This window comes from Hyaena hyaena, unplaced genomic scaffold (genome assembly GCF_003009895.1).
Source record: "Hyaena hyaena isolate Hyena2069 unplaced genomic scaffold, ASM300989v1 scaffold_300, whole genome shotgun sequence".
NCBI classification, from domain to species: domain Eukaryota; kingdom Metazoa; phylum Chordata; class Mammalia; order Carnivora; family Hyaenidae; genus Hyaena; species Hyaena hyaena.
In genome coordinates this window covers 1,139,454-1,159,136 of record NW_024080933.1, presented here as the reverse complement: position 1 = coordinate 1,159,136, position 19,683 = coordinate 1,139,454, and the positions used below count along the sequence as shown (strand labels likewise).

General features: G+C 40.0%; 1 protein-coding gene across 1 annotated transcript in view; it reads right to left on the bottom strand.

Moving 5' to 3' along the window:
- The window catches only part of TENM2 (teneurin transmembrane protein 2), a 1,153,031-nt gene that overhangs the window by 10,012 nt on the left and 1,123,336 nt on the right, over positions 1–19,683 (bottom strand). The window contains 2 exon segments of the mRNA XM_039247655.1: positions 4,368–5,982; positions 7,661–7,957. Coding sequence (XP_039103586.1) covers positions 4,368–5,982; positions 7,661–7,957 — 1,912 coding nt within the window.

Here is a 19,683-nt window from a genome sequence, read left to right as displayed (position 1 = left end):
ACTCTCCTGGACTGGATTGGAAGAATAAAAAGAGCACTAAAGAGGTGAACTTTCCTTATCTGTGGCTCCATGTTCTTTAATACCTCATCTATACACCATATGAAATCATCCCATCTTTCATCAGGGGTATGAGGATATGTGGGGAATTCCCAGAAAGGCAAGCGAGGTCTTGCTCTCAAAGACTCTCCCACCCTGATCTTTTCACTTCAGAGTTTCCTCCCTAGTATTCAGGAGATGATGTTGAAAACCCCTGCCTTTGAGACTGGAAATTTTAATGGCCACTCCCATGAGCACCAACACCGCATGTCATCTACCTTCTTTTCTTTTCCTTAAAGTTTCTAACGTGGCTTAGTTTCTGAATCTAAACCTATTCTGAAATGTTTATTCACATTGCTCATCTCCTCCATTCTGCAGAAAGCACTTCCGGCACCACACCAACACCCCTCTTCCTTTTGGAAGCAATTAGTGTTATCTGGTGACAGCCTCCCTAAATAGTCTGTAGAGAGGGAGCCATTGGGGCAGGAGCCAGAGAGGTGGCCGCTCCTAATGGCTCATTACTGTCCTTCTCTCATGTTCTTCAGGGTACGTGATTATGTTGGGGCCACAGAGCATACTGTCTGTCTCTGAAAACACTGTCAGAACAGCATCTTAGGTGTTAAGTGTAGATCTGAGAAGAGGGTAATGTGAGAAGGAGGTTGTGCCTTCCTCCTCACTTAGGGAAATTAAACTTCACAAAACCCCATCATGCTCACATGTGCCTGAGGTTTGTGAGCCCACAGACTCTCCAGGGAGAAAGGGTGGGGAGAAAATACAAGTCATTGTGGATGACACCTAGGACATTTGCTTAGCTCACATTTGTCTAGGGTTTCAGGTTTACTGAACCAGTTCCACTCAGGCCAGAGTTTGGATCTGTTTTGGGGTGGATCTGGAGACCCCTCCCCACATTCCTCAGAGAATTATGCAAAGGTGGCATCTCCACTCCTCATCTATAAACTCCACCAAGTTTATGGCTGCCTATAAATAACAAACACATCCCTATCCTTTATTAGCCTTAGCACTATGCTAGGCATTTCACACTTCAGGACTCATTTGCTTTTTACAGCCCCATGGGGTGGGCGCTATTATTATCACCATTTTGCTGATGAAGAAGTGAAGCCTCAGAAAGTTTAAGATCTCATCCAAGTTATACAGGAAGTGAGGAGCAAGGCTAAAATTGGGGTCTTGAGGTGTACTCAGGTTCTAACATCAGAATGAACAGGCCTGAATTACAGGCCAGGCTTGAGGATGGGCATGGGTCCCCATTTGCCTAGGACTGAAGGAGCTTCCTGCAGTGCCAAACTGGAAAAGACCAAGGCCCTTCAGGTTGTTGGGGGAGGGAATCTGCCTCCCTGTCTGTTTTTTTTTTTTTTTTAATATCCTTTCCCCTAATACCTGTATACCACAGATATATCAATTGTCAGTATATTACCTTAAAAAAATACCTGTTGGAAAGGGTGCTGCATTGGAGCCCATGATTGGGAGAGGTACCACCTCTGGCCCTCTTTCACCCCTCCCGGTGGCTACGCCTCTGCTCCAGCCCGGATGTCTCTGAACTAACGGGCGCTCTATGCTGTCTTCCTTCGTGCTTGCATTCTCAGGAGGAAGCAGACCCTCCCTCCAGGCTCAGCAGCTGCCTCTTGCATTCAGAGAGCTCTGTTTCCAAAACATCAACGATTTTTTTTGAGCACCAGAGGTAGAAGGTTCTGTTCTCTGCGTTCCTCCTGACTACATCTTAATTACTTCTTCTGCTTAAATTGTGAGCGGCAGGTTCAGCCACTCTGCTTGTCTCCTAAGTGGCAAATTAAGAGTAATTTAGACAGTTTACAGATTAGCCAACATTCAAACAGCAGAGAATGATTTGATGTTCTCTGCTGGGACCCTCTCTCTAGGGGGCAGCTCATCTTGAATGGGCAGCAGGTGTGGGTTTGTGCCTGGTATGACGCTGTGCTCTGCCTGGGCCCTCCTTTCCCCAGCTTGGACTGTTCACATCAGCTCTATGCACATGCTTCTCTGACACTACCTTTTATTTTAGACTCTTTCAAATGGTTTCTGGATTCAATTTTGTTGGACTTCGTTCAACTTGATTTGATTCCCATTTATTGAGTCTCCATGAAGCACTGGAATGAGGAAAGGCATATTGCTTTTCAGAAAATTCTGATAATTCTTTTCTTTTTTTTCCCTTTCAGGAGAACCAGGAAAGTAGCTGAGGGGGTCAGTGAGGTTGACTGTGCTCTGTGGATGTTTGGGGCCTTGGCAGCTATAAGTGTCCATTCAGCCCACTCTGAGAATGGCTTCCTTTTTATTTGGCTCTGGCTGCCTCATCCCTAAGTTATTCAGGGCTTTGGGAAGCACATTCTGAAAGCTGAAGGGATTCTTTTCCTAAGGCTTAGACAGGCATGGTCTACCTTCCTATTCCCATTGTTTCCAATGTCTTGAACACTCTCCCTCTCCCTCCCCCTCTTTATAAAGGTCTCTGCTCAAATGTTGCCTCCTCAGATAGCCCTCTGTGAGCACCTTAACTATAGGAGAACTTTCCCATCACTCTTTGAGTAAAACCTATCCTATTTTATTTCATAACATTTATTGTTACCTAATATGTATATGTATGTTTTCCTGACAGGTCCTTTAATTTGAAACTGAAGTGAACTGGGGGATAAAATTCATGCCGAGCCATGGGGAAGAGAGACCATGGCAGAGTACCATGGCACGGCCTCTCAGTGAGGTGTGGTGAGGAGAACATGAGGAACTGGCTTGCCCTTAGTTCCTGTACTCAAGAGGTGCCAGCTGCTTCAGTTGTAGGGGGAATGCCGGGCTCAACTTCAAAGGCTCTGGAACTTGACAATGAGATACCAAATGGCCACAAGCTGATCTTTAAAGTCATCTTTCTGTAGCATGGAACATTGAGGGCAGCCCTGTTGCTAGTTGCTGTTTCCCTTTTTGAGGGTGGGCAAGTGACCCCTGGTCACCTGAGGGTAAAGACCTTTTGGGTTTAATGTCTCTTTGGCTTATGGCCAAGAGCTGTGAGTTTCCCAGAACTTGGAGGGTCTTGGACTGGGGGTCCTTGCTGTTGCTCTTCTATAATGCATGGACAGATGAATGACCCTGGCTTCCTTGCTGAAAGTTGATCTCTTTGCATCCATCCATCCATCCATCCATCCATCCATCCATCCTGATTTTATTTTCCTGAGGATAAGGACTTTATCTTGCTCTCCACTGCATCTCTAGTACTTAGTGTATGTTAGACATTATGAAAATATTTGTTGAATGGGTGAATGGATGGAAGATAGATGGAGATACGCAGATGGATGGTTAGGAGCCCTCATTTTTACCAATTTCTTACTTTTCATGAGGAAGTAGATTATTTGCCCTCCTCGGCCCCTCTATCCATACCCTTCTCCAAGCTTTCTATGTGCTTTTGACTTTTGTTTATAGTCTTTCTTTAGCCTTGAGCTCATTTCTGCCAACCAAGATCCCCTTCCTTCTTTAGGCCCAGTATGACATGAGTCCCTTCTGTGTGCTACATCACAGTTTTCAAGTTTGAAGTCATCTACATACACATACACACCCCTTTGAGAGAAGGGCATTTGTCTTGTTCATCATTGTATCCCTAGAATCTAGCATAATGCGACTGTATAATTGCTTGTTGAAGCATTTATAGAGACATCTATACAGTAGCACAGACTTAATTCTGCTTTGCATTATCATTGGCTATTTGTATTTGTATCTTGCCAGCCTGGTTGTGAGGTGAGGAACTGAGTCTTAGTCATCTCATGCCTATGGTTACTCAATGCTTCATTTGTAAAGATAATGGTAATAGCATGAGCAGATATTCTTTTGTGAATATCGACTGTCTAAATGCCGGCACTAGCGTTTACCTGCGTTAAGTACATTAACTTCTTGTGATCACCCTGTGGGATTATTCTATTAGTGCCTTTTTACGGAGAAGAAAACTACAGCTCAGACAGATTAGACACCAAGCTCAAAGTCCTTTGGCTTATAAGTAGAAGAGAATTTGAACCAGAGATTTCTGACACCAGAGAGTCCCATTATTTCCCCCTTCATAAAACTGCTTCATGTAGGAAGAACTCTTATAAAAGCTATTTCAACTAAATGGACTTGAAAATGGTCAGGACATCTGCAAACAGATCTAAGGACTGCTCTATACTGGTGTCACTTGATTGTTCTAGATACTATACAGACCATTGTTTATAGCTCTCCAGGATTCCCCTATCATCAGAAGTGAGACCTTCTTTTGAAGTTCTTGACTGTCTACCAGGACAACCACCCCGCAGGGAGCCACTGCCTAACTGAGGTGACAAAGTCCTCACCTGTCACGTAGTTCTTCAAATCCAGCTCATTGCTGAGAGGATTGTTGCTCTTGAACATATACAGGTTAAAGGGAGCTGGCTCCTTGCCCACGTTTTTCCACATGGTATAGTCTGGAGAGGTCCATCGTCCTGCCAGCACGTCATAATCACGCTGAGTGAAGTGGACCAGCTTGGTCAGGGGATCATAGAGTCCACCATGGAAGCCAATGACCATCTGGAAGTCAGGGTTGGAGTCATAATAAATCTCCCCATAGGCTGTATACTGCAGTTGTTTGATCATGAGACCATTGATGCTGAACACAGCCAGAGGAGTACCTGTGTTATCTGAGGCAACATAGTATTCCTCCCCACTGCTGCTCTCCATGGCAAACAGGTGACCTTGGAGGTCATAGTAGAGTGAGGTTATCTCTGAGTTGGAGTGATTATAGACATGGGTGATGCGGGTTGGGTTGTGGAGGTCAGAGTAGAAATACTGCAGGTGATGGCCCAGGTTGGTCTTGTAGGAAGCCCGCCGCCCCACACCATCGTAGCGGTACTGGACACTCCACCCACTGGCCTTGTTGTAGGCTCTTGTTAGGAGACCCTTGGAGTTATATTCAAAGATGTCAGCCCCTCTCTGGCACAGATAGCCATCATCATCAATTTTGTATTGCACATCACCAAGTCTGGTTATCCGATCCCGGAGATCATAGCGCAGGGGCATAAGGCGCACACTATTTCCCGGGTTCAGCAAGTGGAGGTTCCCATTGAGGTCATAGCTATAGCGCCAGGTTGGGCGGTCATTGACAGCCACACTCTGGAGCTGCCCATCTCCATCATAGTCATAGGTATACTTTGTGGTGTTAGCATAGGGCCCCAGTTTTAGCTCCCTCTTAATCACCCTTCCCATACTGTCATACTGCACTGTCATCCAGTACATAAGGGACCGAAACATCTCATACTGGACTTCCTTGATCCTCCCATGGGTGTCAAAGTGTTTGCTGAGGGTCATTACAGCAGTGGTGATGATTTGGTTGATATCATAATAGATGACTCCAAATTTGCCAAAATGCTCCACCTTGCCAGAAATTTCATCTTAGCGGTAGAGGTCAACAGGAAGGGGAGTCTCACTTATGACGGGCTTGATGCTTGCAATCCGGAAGCTGTTGTCATGATAGGTGTAGTCAAACCTGGCATTGACCATGCCTTCCTCAGAGAACCTGTAGATCTGCTTGTCCACAAGTGGGCCAATCTTACGATACCTGATTGTGCAGGAGAAACCTCCACTCTGGAGACTGACCATTTTTAAAACACCAGTGGTCTCATCATACCCGAAAGTGACAGCAGTACTGTCATAGACAATCTCTGATAACTTGGAGAGTTTCCCATACTTGTAGAATACCTGGCGCCCTGTGCCCAAAAAGGAGGTCTTGAGGATACGGCCATCATCACTGTAGTCAAAAATGACTGAAGCATTGCTTTCAGGGGGATTATAAATGTTGCGGATGTACCCAATGGAGGTATGGGTGGACATGCTGTGCCGGGCGACACTGGGCATGGTGACAGCGTGAAGACGGTCGGAGGAGTCATACTCAAATATGTACTGACGCTGACTCTGAAGCAGGAGGACCATAGACTGGAGGAAGGAAAGAGGGGAGGAACATGTGATTTGGCTATTTTTAATATATTTTTTAATGTTTATTTTTGAGAGAGAGAGACACACAGAGTGTGAGTGGGGGAGGTTCAGAGAGAGAGGGAGACACAGAATCTGAAGCAGGCACCAGGCTCTGAGCCAGCTGTCAGCACAGAGCCCGACGCGGGGCTCAAACCCATGAACTGTGAGATCATGACCTGAGCTGAAGTCAGCAGCTTAACCGACTGAGCCACCCAGGAGCCCCTGTGATTTGGCTCTTTAGGACCAAGCACTCAAATGGACAGAATCTTCTGTTTCCCAAAATGGCAATTCAAAAGCCATGGAAGGATGGGGAAGTTTACACCAGAGATTATGAGTAGACTGATTTTAACGGACATGTTACCTCTGATGGATCATGGTCACTGCCTGGACCAATGCTTCCCAAACTTTACTGTGCATATGAAATAACCAGGGACCTTGTTAAAAGGCAGATTCTGATCTAGTAGTTTGCTGGGGGGATAAGAGGGGAACTGGCCTGTGAATCTGCTTTTGTACCAAGCTCCCAAGTGATCCTGATATTGCTTGGACCGTACTTTGAGTAGAGAGGACTTGAAGGACTGAGGTGAGAGGCACTGACTTTGCCTCCAGGCTCAATAACAAGGAATCCTGTGATTGCTTAGAAATGACTGCCACTGGCCCAGCAGGAGACAGGTATGATACACATTCTATGCTTTGGCCACCCCTGATTAAATCTAAAGAGAAAGTTTATCTTCCATTTAGAAAATACTGAAAAGATTACATAACCCAGAGTAGGATCAATTTTTGGGTGGATAAAAATGGCTTCAAACTTGAGGCAATTGGAAGATTCTTGCCTCCTCTGGTCAACCATTCTAGTACTTTATGGCATAATGAGAACAGGATTCAGCGATGACCAAAGGGACGGCAGCCCCACCCTCACAGCGCTGTCTACAGTGGCTACGGTAATGGAGAGCAAGAAAGGAAGAAACAGAAATGGAACCCATGTCGAGGTGAGTACAGATGAGAGGCCCAGGCTTAGCAAGCCCCTGCCTAATGACTAGATGATCAGGACAGCCTTCAAAAGTCTTGACTTGTGCCCCCAAGAAATCTCTTCTTACTGCTGCTCCAACCTGACCCTTTCTGACACAAAGACCTGAAACTGGCACTTTCAGACACAGGGAATTGTGTAGAGAGAATCCATTGGCTGTTTCAGCCAATAGGCCAAGTAGGAGGATCTTGCTCTGTGTGCTTGAGTTTTAGGCAAAATTCCCTAGCCTGATGGCTTAATTTCAGGCAAGGCAGAAATGAGTCACTGCATTTCCAATTCATAAATAATGATTAGCTGTGATGCCAGTGGAATGATTCTGTCTACTTCAACAGCATTTTCTTAGTATTTTTGGGGGAAAAAATTAGACAGTCCATTCTTTTTGCTATTACTGACTGTCTAGCACTTTTTTTTCTTTTAATGGTAATAGTGATGAGCTATAAATAATATTTTCCTTCAGATTTTCCTCCCTCCCAGTGAGGATGGGAGGATAAGGGAAGACCTTGTAGAGTCAAAGTAAAGATGTTCACTGTTTTATGGCAAAGAATTTCAGGTCAGCTTAAAAAGCAGTTGAATAAGGGATAGCTCCAGCTGAGTGAGGGCAGCATATTCACTTACCTTGTCAAGGTAGGAGTAGCTCCACACTTTCCCATCAGCAAACATGCGGGACACGATTCGGCCCTGCTTGTCAATGTCTGTCCTTTCACTCATGGCTCCACGCTGAAGGCCAGCCAAGCGCCCATTGAAGAAGTATGAGACATTGACTGCTGCCAAGCCACTGCTGGGGAGCCAGAGGAATGGGCGGCCCACCTGGTCATAAATGATCCTCAGGGTGAACTTCCGGTGATCATCATAGATCTTTTCTGTCCGAATATTCCGGTCATAATCAATCGACAAGAGATTTCTTCCATGGACCTAGGAAAACACAATGGGCTTGGTATGAAAGATAATACCTGGGCATGTTAGCTTCTATAGAGGACATGGCTGACATGGCCAGGGAACGAGTGTGTTGGAGGAAGAATTCACCTTGAAGTTATTTAGAGTAGTGTTTTCTAAACTCCTTTATATCATGTACCATGATATTGGTACAAAATGGTAGTATTTGCAGGGTGCATTAGGATACAAAATGAGGCTGCTTGTGGTCAGGGATGACTAATGTGGGCATGGCTGCCCTGAGCAGTACACAATTATAAGGAATGCCATCATGTCATAGAGAGTGTGAGTGGTGAAAATTGTGCACTGCACGAATTAGCCATACACAATAGCCCTGAACACTGGGGTTCTTACTTCTCTGCCTGGCCACCTTGGGAGCAATATAATTTGTATATTTGCACACTTTCTACCCTTTTTTCTGACATATCACCAGCTGAGTAGCTAATGATATTTAAGAGCAGATGTCAGGATTTCTTCTGAAACTAAAGTAAAGGTATCTAGGAGGGTGGGGAGGCTGTCTTAGAAATCCATATTTTGCAAAGACTTAGGAATAAGAAGGCTTATTACCATGTGAACCTCTTTACTTCTATCTAGAGAAAAATCTTGCCACTGTCAAGGATGTAAGACATTAGTGGAAGACCTTATCAGGGCTGGGGAATTTGAACAAAGGGAACTGATTTACTTAGATTTGAAAGGAATCATGGAACACATCTAGACATAATTTAATATTTATTTAGAAGTTGATCTGAACAGAGAAGAGCGCCTGTCCCAGAAGGTAGAGCTGGGTGACTAGACTCTGGTTAGGGGCAAAGGAGAAGGACTCTTGAGATTTAGCTAGTCCTGACTGGATAACTGGAAGTGAATAAAATGAGGCTGACTGAGCCCAGGTTCTTTCAACATAATTGGCTGCAAATCCAGACATCCCTGGGGTGACCAGTGAAGGCAAAGGAAGGTGTACACAGGCAGAAAGAAAAGTGATAGATATCTGGTACCTCTTTACCTTACCTAATAATTCAATAGTACCTAACAATAATAATGATGGTGATGCTGATGGTGGTGGTGATAACTTTAACACATGCTGAGGGCTAGACCTAGGCATTATGTTAGGAAATTTGCATCTCTTGTCCAAGTTGGTGCCCATGAGAACCACTTGACAAGTGAGGAAGCTGGGCCTGAAGCAGAGAGGTTACATACTTGCTCAAGGTCACATAACAATGAAATGGCAGGGTTGGTCTGGAACTTAAGTTTTCAGACCTGAACCATTTAACCACTTAAACATTTAACCAGCTTTACTGATTCATGTATTATATATGCATTGTCTTCCCTGAGGTATGAAATGATGAGGAAACTGTAAAGCATAGCATAGCCCGTGAAGGCTCCATATTGTAGCCTGATAATACCACAGACATTTGTTTTCTAGGGAGCCTCATTGCACACAGGTAAAGAGCTACATTTCATAGCTTCCTCTGGAGAGACAGGTGGCTAACATGATGTAATTGTCAGCTGGGTCTCTTGGGAACCTTAAAGGAAGATGGCGTAGCTACGATCTAGGCACCCTTTTGTTCTTCCCACTGTCCTCCTTTTCCTGGGTGGAATCTGGCTATGATCCCTGGAGCTCCAGCATCCACCTTGTAAATATGGGTGACTTTGAGAATGGAAGCCCCAAGGATGATGGCTCATTCAGAAAGAGTCTAGATCCCTTTTGACCTAGGTGTCTTTAATGGTCATCCATACCAGCCATGAAAGGCTCATCTCTAGGCTCCTTTTATGTCATAAAAAATAATAAGACAATATTTTCTTTAAACTCTTATTTCTAATCCCTGTTACTAGCAGTTGAAACTGAACTAAACTAATATAAGCCCCTCATACTTTGACAGGTACTGTGCTGGGTACTTTATTTACCTTATCTCAGTTTAATTCTCACAACATAGGTAGAAGTTATTTTACATGTGGGCAGTTTAACTCAGAGGGGTCACAAATCTAGAGAAGCAGTGGAAGCTGGATTTGAACCCAGGACAACTTGATTCCTCAAATTATTGCTATTTCCATGGAGTCATCTCCGAGGGAAGGTCATAAAACACTTGAGATAGAACATTTTGGAAAGAAAATGCATCAAAGTATGAATATAGGAATAAAGGTGGTGAGCTCTTGAGATTAAGACCCCAACTTCAAGTGGAAGATTCATATATAATCATATGTGCAGCCATGAGGAAGAATAGTCAAGAAAGTAAAGGGAGAGTGGTAGGATTTTTAAGAAATATAATTTATTGTCAAATTGGTTCCCATACAACACTCAGTGCTTATCCCAACTAGTGCCCTCTTTGATGCCCATCACCCATGAGTGGTAGGATCTTTAAAAAACATGTCCAAAAGTTAATACAGTCAGAATTATTGAGTCACCATATCCAAAAGACAGCACAAGATGGGGTCAGAATGATCAATTCCTCTGGAAACAGAAGTTTGGCTATATTGGGTTGCTTCATTTGGAACAGATCCAGAAGGCCATCAAAATTCTTAATCCTATGAGTCTGAAAATTTTCAGTTTAAGACCTTGCCAACATTTTATTAGGCAGAATGAATAAAGTGGCAACAATGAGGATGGATTTTTAGGATTTCCTGAGCCAACTGCTTGTGACTCCTTACCATGCCTGTCTATTTTCCATCTCCTTGGTCATCCTTCTAACTTTCCTTACTAATTTCCCTTTTTTATTCTCTGTGCTAATATCATACAGCTCCCTGTGCATTTATTATTTATTGAACATTGAATCTCTGCTAATGTCAGGCTTGGTGCCTCCTCTGGAATGCAGGGATGAACAATACCAACAAAGCAATGCGTTTTTGAGAATTTATGATGGGCTTAGTGTGTTCTCAGAGCTACCCTTGTTTTATCTTATTTAATCCCCATGACACTTCCAGGCAAGGACTATTATCGCCACTTTACATACAAGGGATAGATAGGTTTAAGTGCTCTGTTCAAGCTTATACAAATAGTAAGTGGTGAAGCTAGGATTTCAGTCCAGAGCTCACTGTCTTAGCCCCTAGGCTGTACCACCTCTATGGCCAGCTGTTCTCTATCAGGTATGCAATTTTAAGCCACCTGGGATACTCTCTCAAAGCACTGCTGCTGGACTGACTCCACAGCTGCTGAATCAGCCCTCTAGGGGATAGGGGCTGGATGATTCTGTTGTGTACTCTTGGTTAAAATACACTCGGATTAATAAAAGTCCCTATCTTCAGCTACCTGAGAGACCAACAGACAAATCATATAAATAACCATAACATAATAGTATGTGCATGTATCTGTGTATATAAATGAATATATACTGTAACATGTAACCATAGGAGAGAACAACATGTAAATCGTATATACAAGCATGACTATCATTGTAACAATTATATTAGTATGTGAGGGCGCTAAGACTGCAGAAGGAACTGAATAGTGGGCAAAACCAGAAAAAGGGTCCCTAAACTCTGACTGCCAGTATTTGGGTTTATTGTTACTACTTAGAACTAACAAGGCCTCTGACCCCTGGCCTGGGTGCATCAACCAAAGAGAAGTAATAACCATTACTAACCATTAGCCATTGATAATTTAAGTTGTGATTTTATCCCCCAATTCACCATGTCCTTGGGAATGGGATTTTGTTACAGTACTGGTTCAAATGAACTTTACTGAACTTTATTTTCCTCCTCCTAACTTTATTGACATATAGTTGATATACACCACTACATATGTTTAAATTACACATAATAGACTTATGTGTATAACAAAATGATTTTCCTCATTAGTTAGTATCTGTCATCTCATATAGATAATGGTTTTTCTTTTTCTTCATTTTAAAAAATTTTTACTTTGTGATGAAACCTCTTGGGATTTTATTCTCTTAAGAGTTTTTCTACATATCATAGAGCAGTGTTAACTATAATCACCATGCTGTACATTACATCCCTAGTACTTATTTATCTTATAACTGGAAGTCTGTACCTTTTGACCATCTTCTTCCAATTCCCACCTCACCCCCTCACCTCTGGTGACCATAGATCTGACCTCTTTGTGGGTTTTCATTATTTATTTATTTTTTTAGATTCCATATATAAATGAGATCATACAGTATTTGTCTTTCTCTAACTTATTTCACTTAGTATAATATCATCAAGAAACCATCCATGTCACTGCAAATGGCAGGATTTCCTCATTTTTTATGGCTGAATAAGATTCCATTGTAAATCTATACAATAACTTTTTTACCCTTTCATCTGTTGATGAACACACAGGTTGTTTCCATGTCTTGGTTATTGTAAGTAATGCTGCAGTGGACATGGGAGTACAGATATATCTTTGACATACTGTTTTCATTTCTTCTGGAAATGAGTTCCAGAAGTGGAATTGCTGAATTATATGGAAGCTCTGTTTTAAAAAATTTGAGGATCCTCTACACTGTTTTCCATAGTGGCTGCACCAATTTACAGTTCTACCAACAGTGCAAAAAGTTCCCTTTTCTCCACATCCTTTCCAGATTTTACTCTCATCTTTTTGATGGCCATCCTAACAGGTGTGAGGTGTTATTGTGGTTTTGATTTGTATTTCCCTAACAATGAGTGATGTTGAGCATCTTTTCATGTACCTTTTGGCTATTCATATATCTTCTATGGAAAAAATGTTCAGGTCTTTTGCCTATTTTTATTATGTATGTATGTAGGTAGGTAGGTGTTCATTGATTCAAGTAATCTCTATGCCCACTCACACCCATGACTCTGAGATCAAGAGCTGTATGCTCTACTGACCCAGTCAGGTATCCTCCCCTCTTTGCCCATTTTTAAATTGGATTATTTTAACAGTGTGGAGGTTCCTCAGGAAACTAACAATAGAACTCCCCTATGACCCAGCAATAGCACTGCTAGGAATTTACCCAAGGGATACAGAAATGCTGATGCATAGGAGCACATGTACCCCAATGTTCATAGAAGCACTCTCCACAATAGCTAAAACATGGAAAGAGCCTAAGTGTCCATCAACAGATGAATGGATCAAGAAGATGTGGTTTATCTATACCATGGAATACTCCATGGCAATGAGAAAGAATGAAATCTGGCCATGTGTAGCAACATGGATGGACCTTGAGGGTGTTATGCTGAGCGAAATAAGTCAGGCAGAGAAGGACAAATATCATATGTTTGCACGTATAGGAGGATTAGGAGGAACTTGACGGAGGAACAAGGGGGAGAAGAAGGGCGGAAATGGTGGGGGAAAGGGAGAGAGGCAAACCATGAGAGACTCTTGAATGCTGACAAAAACTGAGGACTGATGGATGTGGGGGGGAGGGGGGATGGGCATGGAGGAGGGCACTTTGGGGATGAGCACTGAGTGTTATGTGGAAACTAATTTGACAATAAACTATTTGTAAAAATAAATAAATAAATATTTAAAAAAACACACTGTTGAAAGAAAAAAAATTGGATTATTTTAATTTTGCTATTGAGTTGTAGGACTTTAAAAAATATTTTGGATATTAACCCCTTACCAGATATATAATTTGTAAATATTTTCTCCCATTCTGTAGGTTGTCTTTTCATGTTGTTGTTTCTTTTGCTGTGTAGAAGCTGTTTAGTTTGATGATGTCCCATTTGTTTATTTTGATTTTGTTGCTTGTGTTTTAGGTGTCCTATACAAAAAAATCATTGCCAAGACCCAAGTCAAAGAATTTTTTGTTTTCCTTTAGGAATTTGATGGTTTTGGTTCTTACATTTAGGTCGTTAATCGATTTTGAGCTAATTTTTGTGAGTGGTGTAAGATTTGGGTCCACTTTCACTCTTTTATATGTGAATATCCAATTTTCCCATTACCATTTATTAAAGAGATTGTCTTTTCCCATAGAGTATTCTTGGAACCCTTGTCAAATATTAGTTGGCTATATATTGTTGGGCTTATTTCTGGGTTCTCAATTCTGTTCCATTGGTCTATTTGTCTATTTTTCTTTTCTCTTTTTATATCATTACCCTACTGTCTTAATTACTATAACTTTATAGTATAGCTTGCAATCAGGAAGTATGATGGCAAAGCCCCTTGCTTTGTTTTTCTTTCTCAGGATTGTTTTGGCTATTCAGGATCTTTTATGGTTTCAAATTTTAGGATTTTTCTCCAACTTCTGTAAAAAATGTCATTGAAATCTTGATCAAGATTGCATTGAATTTATACATGTCTTTTGGGCAATGTGACAACCATGAGGTAATATTTCATTGTTGTGAGTTGCATATTCCCGAGGATTAGTGATACTGAGCATATTTTCAAGTGCCCTTGACAATTTGTATGTCTTTTTGGGGAAAATATCCAAGTCTTTTGCCCATTTTTAAATCACATTATTTGCTTCTGCATTTTAAGTTGTATAAACTCTTTATATATTTTGGATATTAATCTTTTATCAGATATATGATTTGCAAACATCTTCTCCCATTCATAAATTGCCTTTTCATTTTGTTGATGGTTTCTTTTTGATGGTTTCTTTGTTGATGGTGCAGATATTTATTTTGGTGTAGTCCCAATAGTTTATTCTTGCTTTTGTTTCCCTTGCCTGAGGAGACACATGCATGGATATGTTACTAAGGCCGATGTCCAAGAGATTACTGCATGTTTTCTTTGAGGAATTTTATGATTTCAGGTCTTAATCCACTTTGAATATTTAATCCATTTTATTTATTTTTTTGTATATAGTGTAAGATAGTGGTCTAGTTTCATTCTTTTGCATGTAGTTGTCCAGTTTCCTCAGTGCCATTTATTGAAGGGACTGTCTTTTCCACATTAATATTCTTGCTTCCCTTGTTGTAGATTGATTGACTATATATGTGTGGGTTTTTCTCTTAGCTTTCTATTCTATAATATTCTATATTGATATATGTGTCTGTTTTTGTGACAGTACCATACTGTTTTGATCACCTGAACCTTGTAGTATATCTTGAAATCAAGGATTGTGATATTTACAGCTTTGTTCTTCCTCAAGATTGCTTTGGTTTTTCTTTTGTGGTTCCATATAGATTTTAGGATTCTTTGCTCTAGTTCTGTGAAAAATATTATGGTAGTTTGATTGGGATGGCATTGACTCTATAGATTTTGTTGGGTAGCATGGACATATTTAACAATATTAATCTCCCAACCCATGAGCACAGAATACCTTCTTCTTTATTTGTGTGATTTTAATCTTTTTTTTCATCAGTCTTACAGTTTTCAGAGTATAGGTGAAAAACATATTTTATGGTACAACTCCTTGCTTAAAAATTTTCCTAGGTATTTTATTTTTTCTTAAAATGACTGAAGTTTCCTTCTTATTCAGGCTAAGTCCGGGAGACTCTCCAAGGTAGCTGCTCTCCTTCCAGGATGCTTTTAATATTATGGGTACTTTTATGTTGATACAAACTTTCCTGACATATCTTTCACTTCATTTTTTATTACTTTTTAATTTTTACTATTGACATATAGTTGACCTATATTAGTTTTAAGTGTTAACATAGTGATCCAACAATTTTAAACATTACCCCATGCTCACTTTGATAAATGTAGTCACTGTCTGTCACCATACAATGCTACTACAATATTATTGACTATATTTCATGTGCTGTACTTTTCATGTCCATAAGTTACTTATTTTATAACTGGAAGTTTGTACATCTTAATCCCCTTGTTTTACCCTTACCTCAAACCCCCTCCCCTCTGGCAACCACCAGTTTGTTTTCTATTTATGAACTTGTTTCTGTTTGTTGATTTTTTAGATTCCACATATAAATGAAATCATATGTCTTTCTCTGTCTGGCTTATTTCACTTAGCATAATTCCCTGTAGATCCATCCATGTTGTCACAAATGGCAAGACGTCATTTTTTTTTTTTATGGCTGAGTAGTATTACATACACACACACACACACGTACATATATGTATGTATGTATGAAACTTTTATCCATTCTTCTATTGATGGACACAGGTTGCTTCCATATCTTGGTTTGGCTATTGGTAATAAATATAGGGGCACATATATCTCTTTGAATCAGTGTTTTTGTTTCCTTTGGCTAAATACTTGGTAGTAGAATTACTGGATCATATGGTATTTTTATTTTTAAAATTTTGTTTTCCACAGTGGTTGTGCCAATTTACATTTGCAACAATCCTGCACAAGAATACCCTCTCCTCCACATCCTTGCTAACACTTGCTATTTCTTATCTTTTTGATACTAGCCATTCTGACTGGTCACATCTCACTGTGGTTTTAGTTTGCATTTCTCTGATTATTAGTAATGTTGAGCATCTTTTCACATGTTTGTTCAGCATCTGTATGTCTTCTTGGGAAAAATGTTTATTTACGTTCTCTGCCCATTTTGTAATTGGATTATTTTTTTTGGAGTTGTATAAATTCTTTATATATTTTGGATCCTAGATATTAACTCCTTCTTGGCCATATCATTAGCAAATATCTTCTCCCATTCAGTAGGTTGGCTTTTTGCTTTGTTTGATTCCTTTGCTCTGCAAAAAATTTTTATTTTGGTGGGCTCCAAATATTTATTTTTGCTTTTGTTTGCCTTGTCTAAGGAGGGCATATACATACATATATTGCTAAGGCTGTTGTCCAAGAGGTTACTATGTTTTCTTTTAGGGGTTTTATAGTTTCAGGTTTCACATGTAGATCTAAAATTCATTTTGAGTTTCTTTTGTGTATGCTGTGAGAAAGTTATCTTGTTTCACTAGTTGTATGTAGCTGCCCAATTTTCCCAACACCATTTATTCATGAGACTGTCTTTTCCTTACTGTATATTCTTGCCTCCTTTGTCACAGATTAATGGACTATATAAATGTAGGTTTATTTCTGGGCTCTGTCTCCTGTTCCATTGATCTCTGTGTATATTTTTGTGTCAATACCGTACTGTTTTGATCACTATAGGTTTGTATTTATATCTTAAAATCTAAGGAGTGTGATACCTCTAGTTTTGCTTTTCTTCCTCAAGGTTACTTTGGCTATTTGGGGTCTTGTGGTTCCACACTAATTTTGGTATTGTTAGTTTTATTTCTGTGGAAAAATGCTATTGGTATTTTGACAGGGATTGCATTGTATCTGTGGATTTAATTGGGTAGTATGGACATTTTAAGAACATTAGTTCTTCCACTCTATGAACATGGTATACCTTTACATTTATTTGTGTCATCTCCAATTTCCTTCATCAGTGATTTACATTTTTTCAGAGTGTAGGTCTTTCAGTTATTTGGTTAAATTTATCCCTATTTTTATTCTTTTTGATGCAATTATAAATGGGATTGTTTTCTTAATTTCTCTCTGATACCTTGTCATTAGTGTATAGAAATGCAACTGATTTCTCTATGGTAACTTTGTATCCTGTGATTTCACTGAATTTACTTATTCTAATTGTTTTTTGGTGGAGTCTTTAGGGTTTTCTATATATAGTATCAGGACATCTGTGAATAGTGACAGGTTTACTTCTTTCCTTACAATTTAGATTTTCTTTCTTGTCTAATAGCCCTGGCTAGGACTTCCAATACTATGTTGAATAAAAATAGCAAAAGTTAGCTTCCTTGTCTTGTTCCTGATCTTAGAAGAAAAGTGTTCGGCTTTTCACCACTGAGTATGATGTTAGCTGAGGGTTTGTAATATACAACTTTTATTGTGTGGAGGTACATTCCTTCTATACTTCCTTTGTTGAGAGTTTTGTTTTTTAATTATAAATGGATTTGAATTGTGTTCAAATGCTTTTTTTTGAATCTGTTGAAATGAGCATGATTTTTATCTTTCATGTTGTTAATGTGGTGTATCACATTGTTTGCTTTTTGTATATGTTGGACCATCCTTGCATCTTTGGAATAAATTCCCCCTGATTGTGGTGTATGAACCTTTTAATGTATTGTTGAATTTGGTTTGGTAATATTTTGTTGAGGTATTTTGCATGTATGTTAATCAGAGTGTGTGTGTGTGTGTGTGTATGTACACACATGTGCTCAGGGCACAAGCGCGCACACACATAAACACATATATACACACCATATATAGCCTATGTGTAGTGTGTGTATGTGATATCTTTGATTTTGGTTTCAAGGTAATGTTGGCTTCATAAATTCAGTTTGGAAGAGCTCCTTCCTCTTCAGTTTTTTGGAACAGTTTGAGAAGGATAGGTACTAATTCTTTAAAAGTTTTTGGTGAATTCACCTTTGAAGTTGTCTAGTCCTGGACTTTTGTTTTTGTTTTGTTTAACATTATTGGTTCAGGGGTTGCTGGGTGGCTCTGTCAGTTGTGTCTGACTTTGGCTCAGGTCATGATCTCACAGTTCATGAGTTTAAGACCTGTGTCAGGCTCTCTGCTGTCAGCACTGAGCCCACTTTGAATCCTCTGTCTTCCTCTCTCTCTCTCCCAAAAATAAACAAACATTAAAAAATTATGGATTCAATTTCATTACCTTTAATCTGCCTATTCAGATTTTCTATTCAGATTTTCTATTTGTTCATGGTTCAGTCTTGAAGGATATGTGTTTCTAGGAATTTACCCATTTCTTCTAGGTTGTCCAATTTGTTGGTGTATAATTGTTCATAGTAATCTCCATTATCCTTCGTATTTCTGTGGTGTTAGACGTAATTTCTCTTATTCATTTCTTTTTTTATTTGGGCCTTCTTTTTTCCCTAATGAGGCTGGCTAAAGGTTTATTGATTTATCTTTTCAAGGAATCAGCTTTTAGTTTCATTGATAGTACTGTTGTTCTTTTAAGTTTCAATGTCATTTCTATGCTGATCTTTATTATTTTCTTCCTTCTATTAACTTTGGGGGTTTTTGTCTGTTCGTTTTCTACTTCTTTTAGTCATAGATTGTTTATTTGGAATTTTTCTTGTTTCTTGATATAGGCCCATATTACCATGAACCTCTTTCTTTGAACTGCTTTTGCTGTGTTTCATGGATTTTGGAAAATTTTGTTTCCATTTTTATTTGTCTTAAGGTATTTTTAATTTTCATTTCCTCATTGACCCGCTGGTTGCTGAGTAACATGTTGCTTGGTCCCCACATTTTTGTGTTTCCCCCATTTTTATGCTTGTAAATGAATTCTAGTTTCATACTATTGTGGTTGGAAGGTATGCTGGATCTGATTTCAATCTTCTTGAATGTATTGAGACCTGTTTTGTGGCTCAACATGTGATCTATCCTGGCGAATACTCACTGTCCAATTGAAAATGATGTGTGTTCTGTATTCTTTGGATGAAATTATATACACACACGTGTGTGTGCGCGCGCACACACGCACGCGCGCATATTAAGTCCATCTGGTCTAATGTGCCATTTAAGACCAAAATTTCCTTATTAATTTTCTGTCTGAAAAACCTTGATGTAAGTAGGTTATTAAAGTACTGTACTATTGGGGCGCCTGGGTGGCTTGCGTCGGGCTCTGTGCTGACTGCCAGCTCAGAGCCTGGAGCCTGTTTCGGTCTGTGACTCCCTCTCTCTCTGACCCTCCCCTGCTCACTCTCTCTCTCTAGAAATTAAAAAAAAAAAAAAAAAGTACTGTACTATTATTGGATTACTCTCATTTTCTCCTTTTATGTCCTGTTAATATTTGCCTTATATATTTAGGTGCTCCTATTTTGGCTGTGTAAACATTTATGAATGTTCTATCCTTCTTGGATTGACCACTGTATCATTAATCATGCTTTTTTTTTTGTCTTTTGTTACAGTCTT